The 26,960-nt window shown below is 41.3% G+C and overlaps 3 protein-coding genes across 4 annotated transcripts; 1 reads left to right on the forward strand and 2 right to left on the reverse strand.

The window, feature by feature from the left end:
• Positions 1–1,855: 1,855 nt before the first annotated feature.
• Positions 1,856–10,258, forward strand: smcr8b (Smith-Magenis syndrome chromosome region, candidate 8b). Of its 2 annotated transcripts, none has more exons than XM_079338653.1 (7): positions 1,856–2,222; positions 2,452–2,717; positions 5,230–5,642; positions 5,733–6,475; positions 6,712–7,083; positions 8,156–8,654; positions 9,187–10,258. In XM_079338653.1, exons 1-7 carry the CDS (start codon positions 2,171–2,173, stop codon positions 9,629–9,631), a joined length of 2,790 nt encoding a protein of 929 aa, XP_079194779.1. In that variant the 5' UTR covers positions 1,856–2,170; the 3' UTR covers positions 9,632–10,258. The 2 variants fall into 2 exon arrangements, with proteins under 2 accessions (XP_079194779.1, XP_079194778.1); XM_079338652.1 differs by having other exon boundaries at positions 1,858–2,222; positions 6,712–7,164.
• Positions 10,259–11,447: 1,189 nt separating this feature from the next.
• Positions 11,448–21,549, reverse strand: LOC306820061 (uncharacterized protein). Its single transcript, XM_079337715.1, has 19 exons — positions 21,426–21,549; positions 20,515–20,641; positions 20,324–20,432; positions 20,137–20,230; positions 19,464–19,614; positions 19,228–19,345; positions 18,954–19,079; positions 18,124–18,186; positions 17,909–18,031; positions 17,659–17,814; positions 17,498–17,551; positions 15,277–15,503; positions 15,109–15,188; positions 14,397–14,471; positions 14,224–14,301; positions 14,021–14,125; positions 13,159–13,258; positions 12,233–12,617; positions 11,448–11,811 (listed from the first exon to the last, which is right to left on the reverse strand). The coding sequence occupies exons 2-18, from the start codon at positions 20,630–20,632 to the stop codon at positions 12,541–12,543; spliced, it is 1,854 nt and encodes a 617-aa protein (XP_079193841.1). The 5' UTR covers positions 20,633–20,641; positions 21,426–21,549; the 3' UTR covers positions 11,448–11,811; positions 12,233–12,540.
• Positions 21,550–22,192: 643 nt separating this feature from the next.
• On the reverse strand, positions 22,193–26,853 carry ptcd1 (pentatricopeptide repeat domain 1). The gene is made up of 8 exons (XM_079337060.1): positions 26,126–26,853; positions 25,897–26,037; positions 25,441–25,659; positions 25,256–25,357; positions 23,948–24,631; positions 23,140–23,256; positions 22,715–22,897; positions 22,193–22,566 (listed from the first exon to the last, which is right to left on the reverse strand). Exons 1-8 carry the CDS (start codon positions 26,606–26,608, stop codon positions 22,321–22,323), a joined length of 2,175 nt encoding a protein of 724 aa, XP_079193186.1. The 5' UTR covers positions 26,609–26,853; the 3' UTR covers positions 22,193–22,320.
• Positions 26,854–26,960: the final 107 nt, after the last annotated feature.

Consider the following 26,960-nt stretch of genomic DNA (forward strand, 5'->3'; position numbering starts at 1 on the left):
TACAGATCCTCCGTCAATGAAGCTCTGTTGGGTGTCATGAAGTTTCATATGTAGGTAAAATTTAGTTTTCTGGCAGAAGTGTTTGTTCTTTGTTTGCATGTTTCATTTTCAATTTGGAGGAAACTACTTTTTCTTTCAAAAGTAAAAAAAAAAAAGTAAATGGACTAGTGTGGGCTGTTGAAAGTACAACAAAGTACTTTTGTACTGTACTTAAGTGGAACTATGAGGCACTCAGAGGAGTTCTACTTCATGCTGATTTTTACTTTGACTTCACTACACTTCTCTACACAGGTTTAACAGCTTAGCTGATATTACATACAGTATTAAACAGGTTTCCATCTTTTTTGAATGTATAATGAATTATTGTAGAGATAAATGGGTTTATTACAGGTTTCACTTGTTTATACACTTATGGTTTCTGAGATGTAAACTTTGCAATGGCATGCAAGAGATTAAACTTTATTTATGTGTATAAATGTGTATAAAATGATGACTGGTTTATGAAAAGAGTTCCCACATTAACAATAGGTTTAAATACTAATTCATTTCGTTTTGAATGGGTTTTACTGCCATACTTGCACCAGCAATCTGTCCTGAAGGATTTTTGGATTATGATTTCAGAAGACATTTCTCTCAAATACATTTACTAGAGGTTTGGGAAGTTCATATCAGGTTTCATTGTTTAATAAGTAGGCTTACTTGTTCAAGAGGGTTCATAGGTGCAAGCAAGTCTCACGTACTAATGGAAGATTAAGGTGCTGTTCAAAGTTTAGCTTTTATTTGGTTTATACCATGTTTAACTAGTTTGGGATAGGTTGAATACAAGTAACTGTGGTCTTTTTTTCTACTCTTCTTGATGTTTACTAAATGGCATAAACCAGCAATTATCAGTAAGGAAGTCTAAATTAAAAGCAGTTAAATATCTGTAATACTGCATTTACAAAAACATTTACCAGGTGAAGCAAAAACTCTTTAGAACTGCTTTAACAAAAACTGTAAAGATCATCTAAGGGAATCAGTTCCCTATTGTATTTGACAGTGTTGGTTTTTGTCTGATTTGCCTTGTAGCCTACAAGGTTCTCTTACCCTTGTTTTAAGGGTACATGCAGGACTGTACAAAAGCATTTTGTTTTCATTCATAGCCTACTGTAAACTCTAAATCAATGTGTCAAGATACTGTGTTATTTTCAAATGGAAATCAAAACATTTCTTTTGTAATTTGGCTTTTAAATTTTATTTTTAAACTTGTTTAACATTTATCCAAGGGCTGATCTAGAGAGTGGCCTTGGTCCCCCTTGTAACCGAAATTGCTGTCACAGGTAAAACACCCAAATCCTAAATGTTAGCCCTTTTCACAGTTGTACAAAACTCCTGGCAAAGTATTTGCAGGAGGAACATGTGTGAATGCAAAGCGCCACATTTTTTACTCTGACTTTATCCAGCCACCCTGTAACATTTTCCTTTAAAAGTCTGAGTGAGTCGATGTTGGAAAGCAGCATGATATGATCAGAAGAATTCATCTTGAGCAAGTATAGGAGGAGATTTATTCTCAGTGCACGACCACAAACTGTAACTGATTGACTTGTTGATCTCCATGCACCTAATTATGTTTCTGCGTTATGTTGTTGGTTTTTGCCAGTAGGTTATTTTCAACTCCTTTGTTGATATTGTGATTCTGTTGAATTACACATGGCACAGATATAAAGGCAAAAATTCTAATTATAGCATTGGATAGAGGAATCTGTTGCTTCTTTTGACATCATGTGTTGCCTCACTAGATCCTTGGTACCCCTCCCCTCAGACAGATAGTCCCCTCCTCCTGTGAGGTGCAAGTATGAATGTCTTTACTGTCTACCAGGTCAGGAGGATTTCAGGGACAGTCCTTGCTGCTAGTTTAATAAATTAGTAAAGGAACAAGCAAGTAAATCTTCAGTCGAGAGAAAACGTTTAAAAGTATTTTATTTTGAAACTGACGGCAGCTGCAGCCTCTACTGACGCTCATGACTTGACTCCGGAGCGCGAGCTTGCTTTCTCAAATCCCACACTGAAGTTAACGGACCCCGCGAGCCCCACCAACTGTCACATGGCCTACTAAGGATGCCGACGGTTCATTTTACCGGGGGCGAGACGTGACACCGAGGCTCAATGTTTGAGCGTGAAGTAGTAGGCTATGGCTCAACAACAACAAGGAAAAAGGAGGAAGACAAATCCCGGGACTAAAGGTTAGCGTGCCGTGTGACTCTGTGGCGCCCTTAGGGAACTTTCACTTCCCCCTTGAGTTCTGTGAAACTCCGCTTGTTTACGGGACTGCTCTTGTTTAATGGAGACTATTTGGAAAGTTCTTCGAGTTTTCATTCGGTACGACTCGAGTTTATTTTAATCGCCTGTTGAATGTAGACATCTGCGTAAAAGTGTTTCAACGCGCTGTTCGTCTAGCGGCTGTGTGAACAGCTGACTCACACACGTCAGGCCGGGCTGCACCGGGGCGTAGCGATGTTCTGATCAAAGAGACCCAGGCTCACGGTCTGAACATGATCGGGTCTCCGGACCTGTTGGCCTTCACCGGTACTGAGGGGTTCGGGCAAGGAGAAGAGGACCAGGAGTCCCAGGGGCTACCAGACGAGCTGTCTGTACCCCTTCTACCTTCGTCTAACCCCTGGATCACCTCTGCCCAGTTTCACAGAGACTTTATTCTGGTGGCTGAATTCTCTGAGCAGGTGAGTGTTTAACTTTTAGACTTTTATTATAGAACAAGAATAGAATAGACATGTAGCCTACAATACATTGAAATGAAAAATGCATTCAAAGACAAGCCTGTTTTGCAATGCATTTAAGTGTAGAGACATTTTTTTATTTTGACATTAACCAGTGGTGCAGTTTCCTTTTAATTCTGTGCAACATTTAAAAGGTGAACAGTCATTTTGCATAAACGGTTTAAATTAATAGAGAGAAAAAAAACAATATTTAGCTTGATATCATAAAATAAAGTACATTCACTGACACATCGTCTGGATGATAATTATTTATTTGTTATGGGATTCATAAAATCATTTCGATTTCGATCTCCTTTACAAGAAAGACCTGATAACTAAAAAATCGGACACAGAACAGACACACAGAGGGAATACTTGTAATAATCACAAATATACTTTAAAACTGAAACTTTTGGCTCTCTTATAGTAATAGAAACCATTTGTTTTCCAGTTTAGATTTGATGTTTATAACGTTTATTTAAATCCCTCCTGTCATTGTTTTTACATTGAAAGATGTCAAGTTGAAAAACTTAAGAAAACTGGAGAAACACTGGCATACCGGTGTCTTTGATATCAGTGCCAAATTCCCACTTAGACTGTAATGATGACGACAGAGAGGTAATCATGTAATATTTCATCACAGCAGCTAAGTGACACTAAATCCCAAAACACACAACAATAACAATAAATCTGACTGAACAAGAGCGAAACACTGCCAAACTGATCCTGTGCATAGTTCCTGTTTGTATTTTTCCATTGTTTTTGAAGCTGTAGCACAGCTCTCACCTGTATGCCAATGATCCAAAAATACACACACAAAAAATACTGACACACGTTAAGCTTTAGTTATGCAGTCTTTTTAAAGATTATTGTTTCCATAGTTGTTTAAAGGACACTTCCACAGTTTTCCTCTTTAAAGGCCTGACACAGCGTATTTGGATATGATAGCCTAAACATATCATGTGAACCCTTGGTTGTATAATTGTGCAATAACAAAACTGTGTGAGCTTCAAACTTACTCTCAAGACACACTTACACTTGGCTTTCATGGTTTTGGTATTTCATTTGTGAACATTTGAAGAAGTTCCTTCAGTGGATCAGGGATGGTTGGTGAGTTTGTAGGCATGGGCTCACAGTTTACACACCGACATCACCAGGTAACTTGGGATGTTACCCCCTTCTCTCTGTCACACCTGTTAAATGTCCATCTACAGAATGTTTTTGTACATATAAGTGTCCCCTTTTTTCCTATCTGAAGTAAATGACATGTCTTGCTTCAGGCTGGAGAAGTCGTAGGAGGTGTGCAGAAGTGAAACAAAGTGACTTGCCGATGGCAAACTGAAGTGCTACAAATGAATTGTGCACCTACATTGTGATTGTATTTACCGTAAATTCCGGACTATAAGCCGCTACTTTTTTCTCACACTTCGAGCACTGCGGCTTCTACTCCGGTGCGGCTAATGCATGGATTTTTTATGGGGGACAATGAGCTTGTGCCGCAAAAACATTTGACTTCGTCACGTCGGATCTTAATATCAGTCATTTTGCGCTTCATGCACGCACCCTCATGATGGAAAACACACGGAGAAATACATATGATGCAGCTTTCAAGTTAAAGGCGATCGACCTGGCTGTCAAAGAAGCTAACAGAGCTGCTGCACGTTAAGATGACACTGACAGCGACAACAGAGACTGAGGAAGTGAGTAATGAAGTCATTCTGAGGCAGTGAATGGATGGACTTTTTCTTGTGAAATATATTACGGTCATCTTTTTCATCAGCCGTGTTACAGACACCGTCGGCTAGGCTTCGTGTTGTAACGGTTCATGTTGTAAAGTCAGTAGTTGATAATGTGTTCATAATTCCGATTATGTGGAGAGTCAGTGAATGCACCAGCGAGAACGTGTTGAGTGGCTGTATGAGAGAACGCTGGGGGAGAGAGTTGGATTGTTACGGCAAGTTATGTGTTGCTCTCTGCTGTAAACGGCGTGGTCACGGCTGACAGTGATCGGGTTATTAAAAGTTATTATTTGAACGCTCTCGTCGTCCTTTAACGTCCGTACGGACGCTACAGTATTTGCGGATGTTACCGGTAGCCTACGTCTGTGTAAATAGCTCTTGTTATAGCGTGGACACCTGCGGCTTATAATCAAGTGCGGCTTATATATGTACAAATACATTTATTTACTTATTTTTAGCCGGTGCGGCTTATATCCAGGTGCGCTCAATAGTACGGAATTTACGGTAGGTCGTCTCTTAACTTTGTCGTATAAATCCGTCGACCTGTAGCTGTGTTTTGCTTTGCTTCCATACTGGCTCTCCAACCGATTTCTGAAGGGACTGAGCTGAGCAGCATCACCTGTGGCTATTTAACCCCACTTCAAGAAATGACTATTTTATAAACTAAAATAATACTTACAAGCTGTGTGAGATCAGAGCTGACATTGTCTCCTCCGACCTCTGCTGTGTGTTTCAAGGTCGGGCCGAAGCCTGTGATGACAATACCAGACGACTCCAGAGCCATCGGATCGTTCGACCTCAACCACTTCTCTGTTCGCATCATGTCCGTGGACTACCAGGCGTCCGGCCCTGGCCACGCCCCTCCTGCTTCCCCCGGCCCCCGGCTCAACTTCAATGAGGACTCTAAAGTGGTTTTGGGAGATTCTGGCGAGAGTGCATTTGCATATGTTCACCACATGACGCTGTATGACCTGGAGGCTCGGGGAATGGTGCGTCCTTTCTGCATGGCGTACGTGTGCTCAGACCAGGGGAAGTTGATGGAGAACTACTCTGAGCTATCGACGTGCTTCTCTCAGGCCGCCGACAGCCTGAAGACGGGAAACAGACAAGCGTTTTCGATGGAACTGCAAAGGAAATTACAAGAGCTGGAGTAAGATCAGAGTGTTTCTTCTATTTGATAACAATGAGCACATGTAGCTCAGCTGTCTAAGTCTGCTTATCGACTCTTTAACTGTTTCAGGTTCATACGGCTCACTCTGCTACAGGACCCAGAACGTCTGAGGGCCGAGGAAGAAGAGGAGTCAGAGGATGAGCTGGAAGCTGTGGAGCGTTTGATCTTTACTCACAGAGACCTCCTCCGCCAGGTCACTTCCTACCCAAACAGGAAAATGAAACAGCCAAATTTCCTACCCTACGACCCAGCCGACTCCCTCACCGATCTGTCTGCATTAATGCCTTTCGAGCCATGTCCCCCGTACGCCTTCTTCTCCTCCACCTCCTGCAGGTCTGAGCGTCAACTGAAAACACTGCACGAGCTTTGCAACTCCTACTTCTTGTCGCTCATGAAGGAGCAGCTCAGTGAGACAGAGCGACGCCTGCGCGGCGATAGAGGCGCCCTGCAAACTGCTCGCCTCACACGCTGGCTGTCCAGAAGGCTTGAGCTCGTCAACTTCATGTTTGAACTGTGGAGCCCAGAAGACCGCGAGGAGGAGGGGAGAGAGAGCGCCGAGGCAGAGCTACAGATGAGGAACAAGAGCAGCAGGGAGGAGTTTCAATCAGAGCCCATGAGCCTGGAGTCATTCTCGTCCTGTGTGGAGGAGATTCCCATCAAGATGGATGCAGGAGATTCCGGGACAGTGACCCCTGACCCTGGCGCTGCCATAGAGATGACGGGAAGTGTGAGCAGCGGGGACAGCATTGAAGTGCTTGGGACTGAGAAGTCTTATCGGACACAGCATTTAGTCGCAAGATCTGACAGCAGAGGTATGAAAAAATCCATCTCATGACCGCACTGATGACAATAAATCTAGAGGGTGAAATTAAAATAAGAGTACTTAAGTTCAGAAAACTCACCTGACAACTCAAGTGTATAAAAAAGTGTTTTTCCTTCATGTTGGCATTGTAAAGGTGAAATGACCGATTGAAAAAAAGAATCCACACGTTCATAGCGCTGCAGTGGAATTACAGTTCATACTCTCTAACATGGCTCTCTTCAACAGAGACACCAGTCATGACGGCGGACTCGTCTTTAAGGCGAGCAGCAGCAGATTCAGGCAACAGGCGTGTGCGAGCGTACGCCAGGCGGGCTAACAGCGAGGACAGCATCGAGGTCTTAAGCACCACTGAGTCCATCGTTCCTGAAGACCTCACCGCCATCACAGAGGAAGAGGCAGAGCAGCAACCTCTGAGTAACGGCTTTGAGAGCCAGGCAGAGACACTGATTGAGTCCAATGCTGACGATGATGTCCTCAAAGAGGAGAGTAAACCAAATGCAACTGCGTCAGCAAGTGAGAATGGAAGAGAAGAGCCTGGTCAAGAGGAACGATCAGCAGTTGACGGAGAAGAGTCCTTAAAGCAAACGGCAGTCAGTGGTGAGGTGTTAATTAAAGAGAAGAAGGTTACAGATTGTTTGGAGAGCAAAGGTCCTGAGAAGTCATCTAAGCCACTGCAAGGTAATGTATCTGTGACACTTGTAATGTCTGATGACATTGCATGGGGTGCATGTGTGAACGAAAACAGCCAAAGTTGTTCACCTGGACTCTGTAGAAACTTGTTGTTCCTGCAAGCCCTCCTGTGTACAGCGTTAACATGTAGTCCAGTTGAACAAGGCGTGTAGCGGGGTTTTCTTTCTACTCTTCAGTGCTTGCCCGAGTCGCCACGATCATGCTGTTATTTGTGTTGCAAAACGTCCGAACACATGTTTTAGTGGAAGTGGTCCGTAAACGATCACAATGAAGGAAGACCAATCTTTCTCACAATCTACAGAGACATCCCTAAACTAAACAGGACAACATTTGAAATCTCCTGCTGGGAGGAGCAAGTATACGAGGCAAACAATTCTGGAAAATTCTGAGATTGCCCAGAAAATGTCAAGAGGTCTTGTGTGAAAGGGGCTTGTGTAATTTCCCTTAACTCTACATTTTCAGGTTAACATTTTAACTAAAGGCTGTGAAGTCGATTGTTAAACACAATGACTTATGACTCAGCAATAAGTGAGTGGTACAAGCCATGAATTTGCAGTTTTATGTTTTTAACAGCTAACTGTCATGGCAGATTAAGCCTTCTGTTTTTTATGACTGTGACAACATAGCTACAGCAATATGTGTTGAGGTAAACAACACAAAGAGGCAATGAGGTGTTAAACAAGTTGTATTATGTAAACCACGTACACAGGAGATAAAACCAAGAGGAGGCCCTTTGAAATATTGATACTGTTCTGTCATTGCACCAGCACACTGCACTCGAGTTATTTATACAGGAGTTAAAGCAGTGGGCCTGCCGATTGTGACTGACAGTTTGAGGTTTCTTTGTATCCCCCTTGGGTTGTCTCTCTAATGAGTTTGTATAAAACACGTCTGATCCTCTCTTTGTCTTGTAAACAAGTGTCATTGGGGACAGACAGAGATGTGTAACATGTATTGATCCTGTTATTACTGTTGTTAGTTGAAGAGGCGACGGAGTCGACGTCCATGTGTTCTGACGTCAATCAGACGGTGAAGACTGCACCCAACCTCCATGTTTACTTCTCTCCTCCTGTTGCCCTGGGCGAGGTCGAGATGTGGACCCGGCCCTGCCCACCTCTCAGGTTGGTGAGCATCGAGGAGGCGTCTGACTGCACCAGCTTCACCTCAGACCCACCCTCTCCCACACAAAACATCTACAGCAACATCCAATCCCATAAGAGACGGAGAAGGAAGGCTGGACTCAGAGCCCTCAGGTTCCTCAAACAGAACTCATTCTCCCAGCATGCCTTGTTCTGTCTCCTGAGTGGCCGGCCGCTGGTTGTCATCGGAGGTGATGAGACTTTAGTGAGAAAAATGGTGGATGCTCTGAGTCTCTTTCTGCCTGCCCCGGGTCCTGAAAGAAACGCTGTGATGCCATGTTTAAATGCCCCGCTGCAACTGACCGACCTAATCACCTGGAGACTGATAGGAATACATAGGTACTATTGAATTCTTCCTTCCTTTCAGATCTTGCCTTATCAATTGCATCACAAATAATCCCTTTATGTTGAGATGTTCTTCCATCTTTTCTTGGTCACCTGCTAGCATTTCACCAGCAGAACTAACAATCTTGCTAAATCAAAGTAAACAACCTCTTGTGAAAGCTTAAAATGTTTATGTTTTATAATCTTTTGTTGTTACGGTGAAGTTGCCTTTAAGTCCTTTTAGGACTATTACATTGTGAATATCAACACAACTACACAACTCAGTAGGCAACCTAAGAAACCAAACAACATGGCCAGACAAAGGCCAAGGTGCAAGAGATGTAAAAAAAAAAATATCAATTTTAAAATGAATTGAGAAAACAGAAGAAAGGCTAAAAGCATTTTTGAAAGCTTGAATTGAAGTAGTGTTAATATTGCTGATTTACCCATTTTCTAATTTCAATACATACAGTATCATTTAGCCCTTAATTCATTAAAATGAACAAGTCATTAAAAGGTAACAACGACTCAACTCTTCTTTCCCCAGATCACCCTCCAGCTTGTCAACCAGCATCCTTCACTCTCTGGCTCGCTACAGTCGTTATCTGGCTAAGCTGGACCTGGACCAGAGGACGCTGCACTGTCCGTCATACTCCGGCACGCTCATCAGCAGACTGGCCGACTCTCACACCGGCATCAGCCGGGGCATCACCTACCTGCTGCACCTGGAGAGCTGTCTGACTGCACTGACCAACCAGGCTCTGCTGTATACATTTAATCCTGCTTTACAACAACACCTAAAGACTGCTGCAGGGAGTGATGAGAAGGAGGACAGTCTGGTGACACAAGGAGTCTGCAGCAGTGAGAGCGATTTAAGAGTGATTGAATTCCTTTCCGATCTCATCAGTCAGCGTCATGCAGGACGTGGACCGCCAGTTTTAAGATTCACCTTCAGCTCAGTTCACCTGCACAGAAATACAAATACAACATAAACACTGTATGGAAAAAATTATGAGCCACTTATAAAGATTGTTTATTTAAATCCTTCTTTAATGCACTGATTTCTCTCCAAGACTGCTACACTATATGCCACCTGTAAAAGTGAACATTTTTATTTGTAGTGGGAGTGTGTGTGCATGATTTATTATTTTTGAATACTGTAAGGAGTGCTTTACATCGTACTGGATGATATGCACTTTTGCCTCTTTGGCACCTCCGACTTTTACATGCTTACAGGCTGCACAACAGAAACACTGGACTTTTTATAAAGTTTGATGTTTTTAAAATGAAGAATTTACTGGTACTTCTGAATCACGTCGACTGAAAGTGAAGATATTGAGCCTAGAATTAAAAATGAATAATATAAGCAGCCAAAAACAACAGGTATGAGATGTTGTTACTTTGACTTTTTGCAGCTTGATGGTTCAGAATTACATGAACTTGTCATTATTTACTTTAAAGGTTTACTGTTGTGCTGTAATTTGAACCAGTTTAGATGCTGTATAATGCACTGAGTTTAACATGATTGTGTTGTTTAATGCAAATATAGGTTGTATTTTCCATGCAACATATAAACTTAAAAAGTCTTCACTTTTTGAAATAAACTATTTTAACACTTGTGTAAAGGAGAACTTCTGTTGATAGGCATAATTTCACTACACACCTAAACTAGTCTAGCCTGAGGAACCAACAGTTAAGATATTTTTCAACCCATCTCATACTGTATATTTGATGAAAAGTTTTGCAGTTTGGACCTCAGAAGGGATAAAACATTGGAAAACAAAAATAAAGAACTAAACTAGCATTTTTATAAGATGCTTTATATACTTTTGACTCCATTTTTTTTCTCCCTCAGGTAAACCTTTGAGACCTGTTGCCAGACAAGAACCACTGTACAAAAAAAGCAATAACAAATAACAGTGTACAGACAACCACGTAATTTTACACATTTTGTTTGATCTGTGCAAAAAAAAAGTCAAAGTGCAAGTTTACTGCAATTGTAGTACAAAAAAAATCACTGTTTTACAAAACTGAAGCTAGCAGTAAGTCGCTGAAAGAGATAATTTTTCTAGACGAAAGATACAACTTTAAACTGGTCTTCAAATAAGGTGCCTTATTGAACTTGAAAGTTACATTAAAAAAAAAAAAAAAAAAGTCAAGTTTTTTAGCCAAGGTTTTCTTCATCACAGCCGAAAGGATATGACCCCATTCTCATCATACTGGAGATGTTCTTTACAAAGGCTACAAAGTAAGCCCACCTTGATGTCTTTAAATTAGAGTACACAGTGGCTTTACTTTGACAGGTTTAAGCTAAACCTAAGTAAATAAATAAATGTTGGAAAAGAGAAAGAAGTATCTTACAATTACATTAAAAAACACAGCTGATTTTATGTATAGTTATGTATATGTCTCCCAGTCTCCCCTGGAGGTGTGGGTTCGAAATCCCACTTCTGACACAGTTGTGCTTTTAGGAGCAACAGTAGCTCAGTCCATTTGGACTTGGGTTGAGAACCAGAGGGTTGACGCATTGCCGAGGTGCCCTTGAGCAAGGCACTGAACCGCCACCAGCTCAGAGGGCAATTTCAGTGGGGGCTGCTGCTGCACTCTGACTCTCCACTGATGCATATCCACAGGTCCTGCTTGTGCATGTGTGCGACTCAGATCTGTGTGTGAAGCATACCTCTAAAATAACAGAGTGCAAACCACAATTTCCCCCTCTGCCATTAACAAAATATATAAAATAAAAAATAAAGATACATTAAAATATATAGGATTCTCGTTTAAGCAGTCAAAGCAATAATTCAGCAATCCAGAGGACTTCATTTTTATTTTTTTCATCATGTCTCAAAAAACACTCAACTTTTTCAGTTTCTATACCAACAGTTCTCCACTGTGCAGCTTCAGTATCCGGTTTAGACCATCAGCATGAACATAAACTGATGAAGTTGCTTAAGTATTAAACAAAATAAAGTGACTTAATAATGTAAATATCTCTGCATCAGTCCATTATCTGCTGGTCTCTCCTGGTCCATTCTGTTGTCTGTATTACAAAAAAAGAAGCTCATAGAAACATATTCATCTGTCGCTCATCAATCATTCAACTGGAAAACATCTAGAGGAGCTGTGCAGTGATGTCAGGATCTGCAGCGTGGAAATCAGGCCCAGCTACAACCTTTGAAAAGGAGAAAAAGGACAATTAATATAGTAGCATACACAAGTGGCTAATTGTAGCAAGCATTGAATCAAATGTTAATTGACTATTTATAAATCTTTTTACAATAACTGGAGCTACAGATGACCTAAGCGGGGATATGCGTCCATACAATGTACTGACTCTACGCTCAATAATGAGTTAGTTCTGTCTGTTGTCTCCAGATCTCGTTTTATTTCTGTTGTTGTCGACAGATAAAGCTGCTTTTACAATAAAAGGCTCATGATAATGGGGTCATTTTCTGCCCCAAAAAACCCCAACTGGCTTGTCACTGGGCCACATGCCATGCTGACATTGCTCACTTTGTCTTTTAAACATTGATTAGGACAGATAAAAGCAAGAGCCAACAGAAGAACCAGCAGCTGAGAGTAGAATGACTTACAGCTGAGGCTGCAAGGGGACCTTCCCTGGAGAAGGACTGCCTACAGGAAGAAAAGACAGAACATTTACATCATCACCAACAATCAGGATAGACAGTAAAGGATCACCAAATGAGACAGAACCACTTACAGTAAGTGCTGCTCACCACCACATAAGGAGGGGTCATGGAAAACAAGGCAACAGATCAAATACACAGGCTTTCACTATCTTTACTAACAAGGATGGAAAGAAAACAAACTCTTGTCTCTTTGAGACATTTTAAGCTTTGGGCATTAGGCTTTTGTTTCAGAAAGTGAAGTAAAATATGACTCACTGGTCCCAGCTCTCCGTTGAAGACGACAGAGTGGGTATAATGGCACGAAGAAAGGGTACGTAACTTCCCCCATCTGAGAAACACAAACACATACAGAGTCGTTTTTTTGTTTATTTTCATGAATTTAAAGAGGTCATATTATCCCCCTTTCCCATCTTTTCAAACAGTTCCCTGTGGTCTAAATGAAACATCTGGGCTGTGCTCCGGTCAGAATATAACATGAATCGAGCAGCAGAGGACGTTTGTGACCCTCTATAAACCAGCTCACTCAGAACGCTCCGTTTTGGTGTATGTCTCTTTAAGTGCAAGGAGAACCGAAACATAAATCGAAAAAGTTGCTTTTTTGGTTCAACTTGTGACCATGTCCTGAAGAACCTTCACAGACAAGAAGTCTTCGATCTTTGGTTATAGATACTAATGTGAAGGATTTCAAGCTAAATCTCAACACGTTCTTTTCTTCTTCTAAGTAGTCCCCCCCCCCCCCCCCCCCCACAACTGCCATGATGTGTTGTGTGAAGCACTTTGAATTGCCTTGTTGAAATGTGCTATATTAATAAACTTGCAGTGCCTTACATTTAGAGATTCATTGTCAATTGAAAAAAAAATCCACCCACCTGTTATGTCTTCCATCTCATGTGTGACTTCATGTACGAAGGAGCTGAGGCGCTCCACAGACAAATTCTCCCTCAGCCACTCGAGAGCCCAAACATTCTCCTGAGGGGATGAAATGATGATCTTTCATTTAGCTCCACGTCTGCTACAGACATTCCCAAAAAACCTATGGGTAAATCCACTTCTACCATAAAATGTCATTCATATTATTTTAGCCACAGTAGTATAATGAAATAAAAAAGGTGGGAGGTAACGTCTCCAGCTGTGTTTTCACAGAAGGAACTTTGAAAAAGAATTAGGAACTCACTGGGTTTTCACTGCAGGTACCAGTGTTTAAATAATGTCACTGGGAGTTTAGTTAAGACTCATGTTAGTGGAGTGGTATTTTGTAAAAAGAAGACTTTTTCCTAGAACACAGCTTACAACATTTCTGATGTTGAGATAAAGAGATGGTCGAATACTCTGAGCATTTAAAAGAGTCTTTTACACGCACAGGCTAGGCTTGTTCAGTTTTCATGGGTCTTCAGACGAGAGTTGGAGGTGAGATATGAAACTATGATGAAATCATCAGAGCCACCTAAAGTCATATGTGGTGTAGACGATCGCCTAAGGCCCCACGTTCAACCTTCACATTTAAATGAAGCCTAAAATATGGCGTTTGATGCAAACCTACGACCAGATTGAGAACCTGGGTAATGTCTGCAGTGCTGTGTATTCTTCAGTTAATCAGATAATGTCATGACAACAGTCGGCCATGTATCATATCACATTATAGCGTAACGCATCATGAGCTTCTTATTTAATCCCTTGGCAGCCTGCAGTAAAAGTCCTGGATACTGTTGGTGGAAGAGAGGGAAATGTTACCTGAAAAGTGCTGAGCAAAGTGAGGGCTGGACTTAAAGCCCCGTGAAGGATCTTAAAACATAAAGCCCCAGTTACCAACAGTAACAAAGCCTGATCTGGGTACACCTGTAAAAAAAAAAAAAAAAACACACACACACTTAATCATCTAACACCCTTGAACATGTATGGCGTCAGTTTATAGTTTTAGATTGTGACGTATATACCTCCAAAAAAAACCGAGGGATGTATATATTTGTCCCATTCATGTTCAGTAGTATCGAATTCACACGATCTTTTGCTTCCTGGAGTCCGAACATGAAAACAGAATTATAGAATGAAATCTGCTTCTAAAGATTAAAGGATACTTGAAAAAGTGGTGATAAACAAAAACACATACAAGTAGAAACTGAGGGTTTGGTGCTGGTAGAGCGGCTGAGTTGACCTCTTTGAGTAAAACAGTCCAACACTGGGGCTGGAAAAGAAAGGAACAAAAACATGTTAAATGGACTTGAGCTTGTATCATGCTTTTCTAGTCTTCTGACTACACGTTCACACTGATGGCTAATCCCATTCATACGCTGCCGACAAAGCTGCGGGAGCAATTCGGGGTTAAGTGTCTTGCCCAAGGACACATCAGACGTGTTGCTGCAGCGGCTGGGGATCGAAACCCAAATCGCACAGCCCAACGTTAGCAGGAAACAATGCAAAGCATACAAATATGAAAATCTCAAAAAAAGAAAACAACCATATAAGAAGTGCGTTTTGTTTTGTAATAGAATGTATTGAATTTATTGATTGTAAAACTACTGGTAATAGGTTGTCACAATACCAGAATAAGAAACTTCCACATGATTAAAGTCCAAACACAGCCTTACCTGTTTTGATACAACAGAAGCACAAAAGTAAAGTCTGAAGGACACGATATTTAGTAAGTCCTTGTTTCTTGAATTTCCCTCAGGATCAATAAAGTATCGATCTATCTATCGATATATCTATCTATCTATCTAGTAATCACCACAAAAACTCAAAACTTATGACAGCCTCAGCTGAGATATGCATCAGGATGAATTTTAGATTGTGAATGAAAAGAGATGCACTTGTGGACTTACATCGTTGTACACAGCAGAGCAGCATTTCTGCACCCTCAGAGCGAACTTCACCAGCTCAGCAACAGTCAGCGGCTTGGCATCTACAGAGAGGAGCGTTTGAATTGAGACTCAATCGCTTGAAAAAAGGATTCAGTGAAAAGTTATCCATAACAAATGCATGTCTCCGACCTTTTATTGGCTCCCACATGACAGCAGGAAAACAGATCTGATCGTGCTGGCTGACCACCAGCTTTGGTGCTGTGGCAAATTTAAAGATGTAGAAATAAGTCATGAAGAGAGGTGGGGTGAGGCGGGAGGCGGGAGCGTTTACTGAGGGGAAGAATCTGACCAGAGCTGTCTGAAAGTTCCCGTCCATACTTGTGAAGAAAGGGATGAGATCTTGTACCTGCTGGAGACTAAAAGAGACACAGAACCAAACAAACAACTTCAATCTCTTCTCATCTAAAATAACTACACTCAACAAAAATATAAACGCAACACTTTTGTTTTTGCTCCCATTTGTCATGAGATGGACTCAAAGATCTAAAATTCATTCCAGATACACAATATTACCATTTCTCTCAAACATTGTTCACAAATCTGTCTAAATGTGTGATAGTGAGCACTTTTGCTTTGCTGAGACAATCCATCCCACCTCACAGGTGTGCCACATCAAGATGCTCATCAGACACCATGATTAGTGCATAGGTGTACCTTAGACTGTCCACAATAAAAGGCCACCCTGAAATGTGCAGTTTTTGCTTTATTGAGGGTCTGGGGACTCAGAACCAGTCAGTATCTGGTGTGACCACCATTTGCCTCATGCAGTGCAACACATCTTCTTCGCATAGAGTTTATCAGATTGTCAATTGTGGCCTGTGGAATGTTGGTCCACTCCTCTTCAATGGCTGTGCGAAGTTGCTGGATATTAGTGGGAACTGGTACGCGCTGTCGTATACGCCGGTCAAGCACATCCCAAACATGCTCAATGGGTGACATGTCCGGTGAGTATGCTGGCCATGCAAGAACTGGGACATTTTCAGCTTCCAAGAATTGTGTACAGATCCTTGCAACATGGGGCCGTGCATTATCTTGCTGAAACATGAGGTGATGTTCATGGATGTATGGCACAACAATGGGCCTCAGGATCTCATCACGGTATCTCTGTGCATTCAAAATGCCATCAATAAAATGCACCTGTGTTCTTCGTCCATAACAGATGCCTGCCCATACCATAACCCCACCACCACCATGGGCCACTCGATCCACAACATTGACATCAGCAAAGCGCTCACCCACACGACGCCACACACGCTGTCTGCCATCTGCCCTGAACAATGTAAACCGAGATTCATCCGTGAAGAGAACACCTCTCCAACGTGCCAGACGCCATCGAATGTGAGCATTTGCCCACTCAAGTCTGTTACGGCGACGATCTGGAGTCAGGTTAAGACCCCGATGAGGACGACGAGCATGCAGTTGAGCTTCCCTGAGACGGTTTCTGACAGTTTGTGCAGAAATTCTTTGGTTATGCAAACCAATTGTTTCAGCAGCTGTCTGAGTAGCTGGTCTCAGACGATCTTGGAGGTGAACCTGCTGGATGTGGAGGTCCTGGGCTGGTGTGGTTACACGTGGTCTGCGGTTGTGAGGCCGGTTGGATGTACTGCCATATTCTCTGAAACGCCTTTGGAGACGGCTTATGGTGGAGAAATGAACATTCAATGCCCGAGCAACAGATCTGGTTGACATTCCTGCTGTCAGCATGCCAATTGCACGCTCCCTCAATGCTTGCGCCATCTGTGGCATTTTGCTGTGAGACAAAACTGCACATTTCAGAGTGGCCTTTTATTGTGGGCAGTATAAGGTACACCTGTGCACTAATCATGGTGTCTGATGAGCATCTTGATGTGGCACACCTGTGAGGTGGGATGGATTATCTCAGCAAAGCAAAAGTGCTCACTATCACACATTTAGACAGATTTGTGAACAATGTTTGAGAGAAATGGTAATATTGTGTATCTGGAATGAATTTTAGATCTTTGAGTCCATCTCATGACAAATGGGAGCAAAAACAAAAGTGTTGCGTTTATATTTTTGTTGAGTATAGTTCTTCTATTTTGATGGGTAAACGTTGTAATCAGTAAATAAATGTCTGCACTGACCTTGCTTCTCTAGTTTCTAAATTTGATTAATCAAAACATTTTGAAGTGTTCGATGTATTTATTAACAGTTATAAAACTGATGCAAGCAAAACTAGATCGTCCAATTGTAAAAAAGTACTTTTAAAGGAGCCTCTACAGACAATCTTTTAACGTGTTGCAGGATAGCGATGCAAATTATACTCTTCTTTCCTTTAATCTACAGAAAAAGGATCTATATCTAAAGTATTTGTGTTGATTTGAACACTCACAGCATGGGATCATCAGTCTGGACCACTCGAAGGTAGCGGCACAATTCTTTGTACCTGCAGACGGTGGAAGCCAGTTTTAGTCATACAGGTAGTCTTCAAGTGAGGAGTGTGTTCATTTCAAAGTGCATAAGGGAGATGGAGTGTGTGTATCCAATGTGTACCTCTGCTGTTGCTGCAGTGCTTCTGTTCTCAGTAAAACTATTGAAAACTGTTCTATCAGGACGTCCTTCTTGCCTTTGTCTGTGCGAACACCTGACACGTTCTGTCCCTTCAGCACCGACACCAGCAGGACATCATCCCAAGGACGGACACACAGTCTGACAACAACAAGAAATACACACACAATCAATGCTACATGTTCTCAAAACACACATAAAGGCTTTTAAGAGGAACTTTTGGGGACTCACACACCTGTTCTTCAAGCTCTTTAACTCGTGGGGGAAGGAGAATCTCTTGTAAAATTCCTGAAGTTTGTGGATGAACTCTGGAGTGAAGTCAGCCATTACCATTAGTCTCTGCAGTGATGATATTACCCTGGATAAACACACACAAAGAAGACGAATGTAACACGAGCAAACGCAGTGGTTACAGTAAGGACATAAGATGGGATCTGTGTGTCTCTATACCTTTTCAGTAACATTCTTTTGGCTTCAGTCGCATTGGCCGCGGGAGATTGTGGGATTAGAGCCCTGTGAAATCAAATTTTTAAGAAAATGTTTTCACAGATGTTAAAAAAACCCAAAGTATAATCATGACAAGAGGAAATGCTGCTTTTACCATTAACCTATAGCTGCACAGTACATCTGGACTGACTTTTGGTTCCAGGCACTTTTCTCCCCTTTGGGACTAACCCAGAGATCATTGCACACTTGGTGACATGAATGATGCAATTGTCCCCCCACTAACATAACAACCAACTAAATATTAACAAATGTTTGAGGAATCTCAAACATGTTTAAGTGACCACATGTAGCCTTAAGTGTTGTGGTTAATTAAAGCACAAGGACTTGTGTTTTGTTGTTCCCTAAATGTTGATAAGGTGCTAAAATAGATAGCTTTTATGTTAATGTTCTTGTTTCCAGGAAATGTGTGATGTCATGCTAATGTGTTCCATCTTGTTTCTATACCTTCTCAAGCCCGCACCAACTTCACCTGACGCCGTGAGGATTCACTTTGAGGCTTCAGGCTGGAAATTGAGACCGGGCCTCTTACAAACTCCAAACAAATCGCCACTGATCATTTAGTGCTACGAAACTCAACTTCATTGATGTGAAGCACTGTCATGGCATCATAACTATTTTCATATTGCAAGGAACCATATATCAGATGATAGCAAGAAAAAAAAAAACAACCTCCCATGTATTGTCTGATTGAAAACCAGAAATGACAAAGAGATGAGGAAAGCAGTACCATGCAGTGGAAAAGTTTGTTTGTGTTTGTGGTGATGTGTTTGTACCCTGTGACGTGAAAATGCCTCATAAAGTCCTCAGCGGCTCCTAGATTCATGACGGCTGCAGCTCTGCCGTCCTGCTTATCGGCCTTGTTCAGAAATGATGACACAAACTCGTACACTTCACTATAACTGCAAAAGAGAATCAAAATTTAAATGATTGCAAATATATTTAAGATAGAAGAAGCTGTCACAAATTCTACTGTCAGTCTTTGGATTTGTGAGTCCCGTTGTAGAACAGTGTTACAGCCATGCTAGCTTCAGTCTGTCAGTCACTCACTCGTGGATGCGACCTTGCTGGTTGAAAACCTTCAGACCATACTCCTCAAACGACTTTCCTTTCTGGAAATTTAAGAACCAACCCGATAGCTCTTGTCTGAAGCTCCGGAGCATGGCCTCTGGACGAGAGAAAGACACATTATGAGCCACTGAAATACATCATGGCTGTACAGCAAAGAGGTTTGATCTGATGTGGGTGTGCTCTCTGTGTCTACTGGTTTGTGAGACAGCGATCACCTGCATGACGGAGGTGAGCGTCTAATTCAGAAAGTGTGAGGTTGAAACTCTTGAGTCTTCCCAGCAGTGCAGCGTTTCTTTGGTGGCTCCAGAAGTCGCTTCTTTTGTGGCTGTTGCTGTGACACACACCTTTGTGACACCACATTTCACACTAAGACACAAACACACATGTATTACTTTCATTTGTCTGTTACTGACAAAAAAAACAAACTATGCCTGTGTTGATTAAGCTCAGAGGGGCAGACATGGTTCGTCCACACATTACAAATAAAAGCTTTTTCAGAAGACTAGTGGGAAATAAAGAATCATTCCAACGTATGTGGAAATGCTTTTTGGATTTATTTTGGATTGTTGCAAACAAACACACATTATGTGAAACATGAAAAACAAAAGACAAATATACACTGTGAGTTATAGCTAGTATGCATTCTTTAAATGTGCGCATTCACTACACTGAATTTTAAATGCTGAATATTAACAAATGATTATCACACACTGTAGGCCTAACATGAACTAAAAACACACTGGGTGAATCTGGTTTCATTGCTATATATATATATATATAATATATATATATATATATCACAATAAATGTATTGTTAGTTGTTTCCGATATTTTCCACCCCAAGCTTTTCTGCATGTTCTGAAAGGTTGGACAGAAGGGCACACCTACCAGTGAAGCCAACTTGTCACAGATGTAACAGTAGCACTGTTCACAAAACAGCTTGTTTTCAGCCACAGGAGCCCCAACCTCACAATCTGTAGCCCTTGAGCAGGACAGAGGAGAGTCAGTGACAAAAGTAAAAAAATAAATAAATAAAAACAGCCATTCATAGTGTGTGTTTTGGATAATGGCTCACAAGAAAGGATGTACTGAACAGTCGTATCGTGCATGAGGCAGCACCTCAGCACGGCGGGAGAAGGTGACAACCAGGTCTTCATCCAGAGCACTTGGAGATAAAACACAGTCTGAAACACAGAGGAAGCCCAGTGTCAAGCATCTGTAACATCAACATTCAATAAGAAACTGGAGTGTAGTTCTAATACATACCTTTTTTTTCCACATCCTCCGTCTCCACAACAAGAACTGAGGCTTCGTCACAGTCTTCTTTATCGTCCTCATCATCACTGAGGATGATTATTTCTCCGGCGTCCACTGTTGTACACATCAGAAATATCTAGAAAAGAACATAGTTTTATCTCGGTCATCCAGTGAAAGTGTTTTAAGACTCTGGTTATCAGGTGAGTGAAGGCAGAAGACAGACCATTTGAGTTTTGTAATTGTGTTCATCCTGCTTTGCTGGTTTATTTGTAGGGCGAGAGAAAACTAGATTAAGGTAAACAAAATGTATACACATTTTCATTTAATTTAGTCCAAGAAAATGAAGATATACAAAACAAACAACAGAACTTAATTTCAGATTTATTTATTTTTTATATATATATAATCCGTTTTTGAAAAAAGGATTTAAGATGAAGTTTAAACAAAAACTTACCAAGTCCTACCACTTTTTTCTTTTAGCTTTATAAATTTATCAGGTCCAACTTTTACAAATATAAAGAATACAACAGACAAGCTACAAATAATGTACATTAATTGTTAGACGGTGAAGACCGCACTGATATTGATTGCATTTTTATCATTGACTCTTCCTTCGTGTACTTGTTTAATATGTTGCAATGTTGTAAACGTGTTCTCATAAATAAATAAAACAACTATCCTAGACTAAGTGAATGTGTTAGCTTTAACTTTTCTTCACAGTCCACATTAAGTGTTTTCTTTTTAAGTATCACTCAGATGAACTTTTCTGATTCCGGAAACTAAAAGTTAGCTGAAGAATAAGTGTAAATACAAACAGTTTCGTTTTGTGTCAACATCAAAGATGAAAACGCTTTTCATCCTTCTTACACATTATATTAAATTATAAATTATAAAGTATAGTAAAGTGACGTTTTTCTTACCTTTGTTGTTCAGACAAAATAACTTTTTCTTTTGGCGCAAGACACGCTCAAATCCCCCCGGATGTGACGTGTTAGCTCTTCTTTGTTGGCTGATTGAAACTGTTTTACTGCCACCCAGCGTACTGGAGGGTGTTTCGACTCTAAACACATTCACGGATATCTCCTATATTCCCTGTTAATATTTTTTTATTTAATACTTATACTTCTCCTACTACCACTATGTTGTTTTTTCTCTTAGTACATGCTTGGTGTGATTTGCAGAACTAAATATATATACTAAATATATATGAATAAAAATGCCTCGAAATGTAGACAGTTTTGTGGTGAAGATCTATTGATCTATCCATCTATATATCCATCCATCTGTCCATCCATGGCTAACAAACTATTTACCTCAACAATTGTTCATCACACTAGACAATGTAAAATTCATGTTCATGTTGACAAATGCATGACTTACAGAGAGACACATACAGTATGTAAAATGAATGGGTAAGTGATGTAAACAAAATAAGAAATTATTCTCTCCTTAAGGTTTACTGTCATGGTTGATTTTGGATTGGTGTGACAGTAGTTACATAATGTTCACACATTGTGTTACTAACATTTTTAATGAATCACCAGAAAAAAGTGTATGTTTCCGTTGACTGTGCAGTGTGCAATGCAACACTAAAAGCAAGCACTCAACACCACATTTCTTAAATCCTCAAAATGTAAATAACATAATATTATGCAAAAGAACACCAAGATGAGGTTGACTGTCACAATCATTTACTGACACTTGAATTTTATTTCAAATACAAGTTACAAAGTCCTCCACATTCCTATAAATGTCTGGAAGAGGGTCCATGTGTATCATGTTGACAAAGAGGCGCCTCTGGTCTACACAGCTTATTCAAAACAGACCAACTGAAAGTGTGCCGCTTTTCTTGTCCTTTTTACGAGAGTTAAATCTCCCTGCTGCTACTCTCTGTTTTCGTTGGCTCTCTGTCAGCTCGCATTCACCTTCTGCAGCATCCATCTCTGTTTGCAGCTCTTCTTGCTCATCATCAGCACTCTTAGCAGGCGTGTATTTCAGCCAATTCTGGTAGAAACCACGGAATCCCTCGATTTGGATCAGGTAGTTGTTTCTGGACTTATACTGTGAAAAGTGAAGACAAAGAGCAGATATGGACAAGAGAAGAGATGCAGGGATTAGAACAGAAAAAAGAAAATTTGAATCTTCAGATCAAAGAACTAAGTCCATGACAAATGTACTGATCAGTTGGAACATCGGCTGAAGACCAGACCTTGTTATAGTTGGGTGGATACTGAGAGGCAAACTCCAGCTGTCTGATGATGACCTCGTTTGGCCACACCTTCATCGTGCTCATACATTTGAGGATTGTTTTAAGGTAGATGTAATCCAGTCTTCGAGTTGCTAGGCCAATTAGAGCAGAGAACACCTGTACGTTTGGCTTTAGTTGTGCCTCCTGCAAAAAAACAAAAACAAGTGTGAAGTTGAAATAAATAACATTAGAGATGTATAAAAGTCTTTTACTTGTACCATCAGACTGGCATTTCTAAGGACTCTGTACTGAATTTAACTTTCTATTTCTGATAATATAGATAGAATATAGATATAGAGAGAATTGGAAAAAAAAGTTGCTTAGAAGCCGAGAACAGACAGGATGTCTCTCCTAGTTTTTACAAATGAAGAACTTAGTTGTATTACTTCCATAGTTTTCAGCAGCTGCAGAGCATCCTTCTCCCGCTCACAGCCCAATGCAAGGCTTCCAAATGTCTGCACGTCCACGTTTACCTGGCGCTGTCGCATCACACTTAACACATCCTGGAAAAAAGATGGTAATTAGTAACCTTTCTGCATGCACATTTAATTAGTAAATTCAATAAACAATATTTTTACTCTTTACTATTAGTGGGGAAGAAGTATTTGGTTTAGTTAACCCATATCTAAATGTGTTCTGTAGTGATCAGACCATTATATTTGCTACTTTCACTGCTGTGGCTTTTGCCATTGGTTATCATTATAATGCTTTTGCCTGTCACATTTCTGTACAGCACTTTCTTCTCACAGTGAAGAAGACAATAAAATAAAAAAACACTATAATGTGATATATGATTTTCGTCTGCAAATCCTATGAAACTGTATTCTGTTTTGTTAATAACTAATCTTTGAAGAATAGTTCACTTTATAACACATTGTTGCTGCAGACAGCGCTGACATTGTTGAAAACTATGAAGGTCACATAAGATCTACTGGATAAACTATGTGATCATGAAACAAATCGTATTACATGTCAGGGAAAACAAAAAAATTATTCCTATAATAAATCAGTGGTAGCATTCATTTCAATAAATAGCTGTCCCTTACAACAGAAACTCTCTGTACATGTAGATTCCACATAGGTAAGTGAGTAAATAGTGTTTTCCAAGTTGGGTAAACAGGTCCTATTAATTAAAAATTCAAAAAAGAGCAGAGATTGTAACTGTTATCTGGTTGAGAGAGTGCCTGTGTGTACCTTTGCCCCCTGCAGGTCACCAGCTCTGGCAGCCCTGCGAATCACAGAGTTGAAAAAAGCAACATCAAGCTTCACTTTGTGCTGCTTGGCGACCTTCAGGAGCGTCTGCAGAGACTTGAAGCCTGGCTCCATAGTGTCAGCCAGCAGGGTCAGAGTTCTGATGTCGGGACTGAGCCTGTTAGCTTCCATCTTCGCCAGGAATCCTTCAGCTCCTCCAATGAGGGCAAGCCGATCAGAGACTCTGTCCACAGCGCAGAGGGAAACCACACAGCCTCTTTTACCCTCAAAAACGTCCAGCAGATTTGGGGCTGAAGATGAATCATCTAGTGAGTCAACAGGCAGGGAGACAGTTTGTCTGACTGGTACCAGCTGGGTTGAGTCTTTGCCTCTGTAGGACTCCTCCTCCTCCTCGCTGTATCTGCTGTCCTGTAGAGCGTCACTGAGTGGTTCAGGCTGGATGAACAACTGCCTCTCCAGAAAATCAATGTCTATCAGATTATTGAATCTACTATCGGACTTGACTTGTGATGACACACCTTCCCCCTCATATTTCAAATCAGGACTCAGCAGCACACGAGTGGCCAGGGCTTGATTGCCAATCCCACAATCCCTTGCAGTTCGTAAGAGCAGGTTATAGTTTTTGGAGTCTGGATGAATCCCTGACCTTAGCATCTGCCGCCAAACCTGAAACAAACAGAAAACAATAGAGGAAACTTATGACTGTGAGATTATATTAACACAGAAGACATGTCAGAAAATATCAATACACTTCACTTGACATTTACAATATTATTAATCGTGATACTGGATCGGTCCTTCTTTGCTTTGAAATGGATGGTTTCTTTTGCTCATTAAGTTAGACGTAAATTCCATCAATAGCACCTTTACAAAAACAGATCCATGCTGTGGGATGTCTGAGGGACTGTGATCAATGCATATGCAGATTTTCAAATGAAACAACAATATGCTGACTCTGTGTAACCCCCGTTTAGTTGTACTGTATATATTACACAGCCCGAGTCCTGCCAATACACGCTTCACAGAATGATCTTAATGTTTTCACAGTTTGAGTTTAAAGTCTATGAGCAATCCATGTCACAGACCATAAATCACTATTATAACCATTTAAAAAAGGCCAAGAGCTTGTGCATGAAGTTGCAGGTACAACAAACATTGAAAAGCTCATGATCGGATTTTCCAAATATGGACATATTGAAGCCTTTTTTTCTCCAACTAGCAAGACCTGAAAACTCTGAATGAAGTGTCATTTCTTCTGCAAATAACAGTGTCTCTACATCACGTATGCACCTGTAAAGCCAGTCTGAATCCTGTCTCTTTGTCCTTCAAACAGCCCATCAGTAAGTAGTGAAACGTCTCCTGAGTCACCACGTGGCCATTCTGCAGCATCTCCTGCAAAAAAATACAAACTCATTTAGGAACACAAAAACAGATCAGAAGACCGATGGTCCTAAAAATGTCTGCCTATGCCGTACCTTGATGGTGTGAATGCAGGCTTGGAGGTTGTTGGTGTAGGCGTGTGTCTTGAGGAGGGCATGGTACGTTACGGTACTGAGAGGATAGTTTTTTTGTCTGAGTTGTTGCTCCAACTTCAGCGCCTGCTGGAGGCCGGCCTGTTTGGATGGCGACTCCGCACAGGCATTGAACAGTGCAGTGTAAGTTGCGTCTGTTGCTTCAAGACCTCGTTTCTTCATCTAGAAAACACACAAACACGATATTCTATCATTCTGTATCAAAGGTTAGGATTGGGAAATTAAAGCATAATGTTAAACATATAAAGTACAATTGGCTGAACGTACTGCAGTACAGTCAAGCAATCAATCTGATTCCTTATGCACTTTAGTTTTGGGCCAGAATAACACTTCAAACGTTATTGGAACAAGTGGAACAGTGACAAACAAGTACACGTTATTCAAATTAAGTGTCCATACATCGTTGTAAAGTTTGAAGGTCTTCTTGAGCAGCCCAGCTCGACCACAGCCTCCCATAAGGACGGTGTAGTTAAACTCCTCCGGCTGCAGCCTCTCCTCCTGCAGCATGTCTTTACTGAACACATCCAGGGCCTCCTGCAGCTGAGACACAGGAGGACATACGAGGTTGGACACAACAAAGAGGTGAGGGATGCTGGAGTTGAGTCAGAGCAGATGCAAATGGACTAACCTTGTTCTCTTTGATCAGCTTCTTGCACTTTAAGAAGTACCAGTAGGGTGTGTTTCTCCCCACGAGCCTCCTGTCAGGTCTCTCCGGATTCTCATCGCCGTCGTTTTGCAGCAGATCCCGGAATTCTGGTTTGCTTTTCCTGAACAACCTCCTGGAGGATATGTCGGAAGATAGGGAGCCGAGGTTCACCCCGCTCCGGTCTGATGGGTCGCTTTCGACCGGGACCCAGGGTTCTACCGGAGACTCAGTACCCCGATGGCAAGACAGGAACATAGATCTTGTGGTTAGTCCGCTTGGCAGCTGTAAGTGAACCGATCTGTGAACGCTGGGTGACAGATGTCTTGAAAGATCCTGTCTTGTCTTGAAAGAAGGATTTAGGATTCCTCGTGAGTCTTTAAGAGTTGACAAGAGGGAGTACTTAGCAACCGGGACCGAGACCTTCCTCCCGTTTCGAGCACACGAGCAGGCGACAGACCTCAACATTTTTTTAAATTTTGGCAGCAAACTCGACTGTTTATCTAAGTAAAGATGGAAACTCACTCGGCATCGCCATGCTGTGCTCCACCATGTTTCTCAATGACACGGACAAGCCGAGACCTTATCAATAGATAGCGAACGATAACATGGGATATCCAAGTCCGTCGCTTTTGTCATCGAAATAAACTAAGACCTTTGTGATTGAAAGCACATCACTCTTTATTGCTGAGTTACATGAATTTTCGAAGTCTTCTGGTCGTTTTTATTCTGGATACGGCGTCCCATTCTAATCGACTACATCAGTGATCGATCAGCATGCCTACCTGTGTCAGTACTTGAGACTTGTTTCTCTTGTCTC

The sequence above is a fragment of the Symphodus melops genome (genome assembly GCF_947650265.1).
Source record: "Symphodus melops genome assembly, chromosome: 2".
Lineage (NCBI taxonomy): Eukaryota > Metazoa > Chordata > Actinopteri > Labriformes > Labridae > Symphodus > Symphodus melops.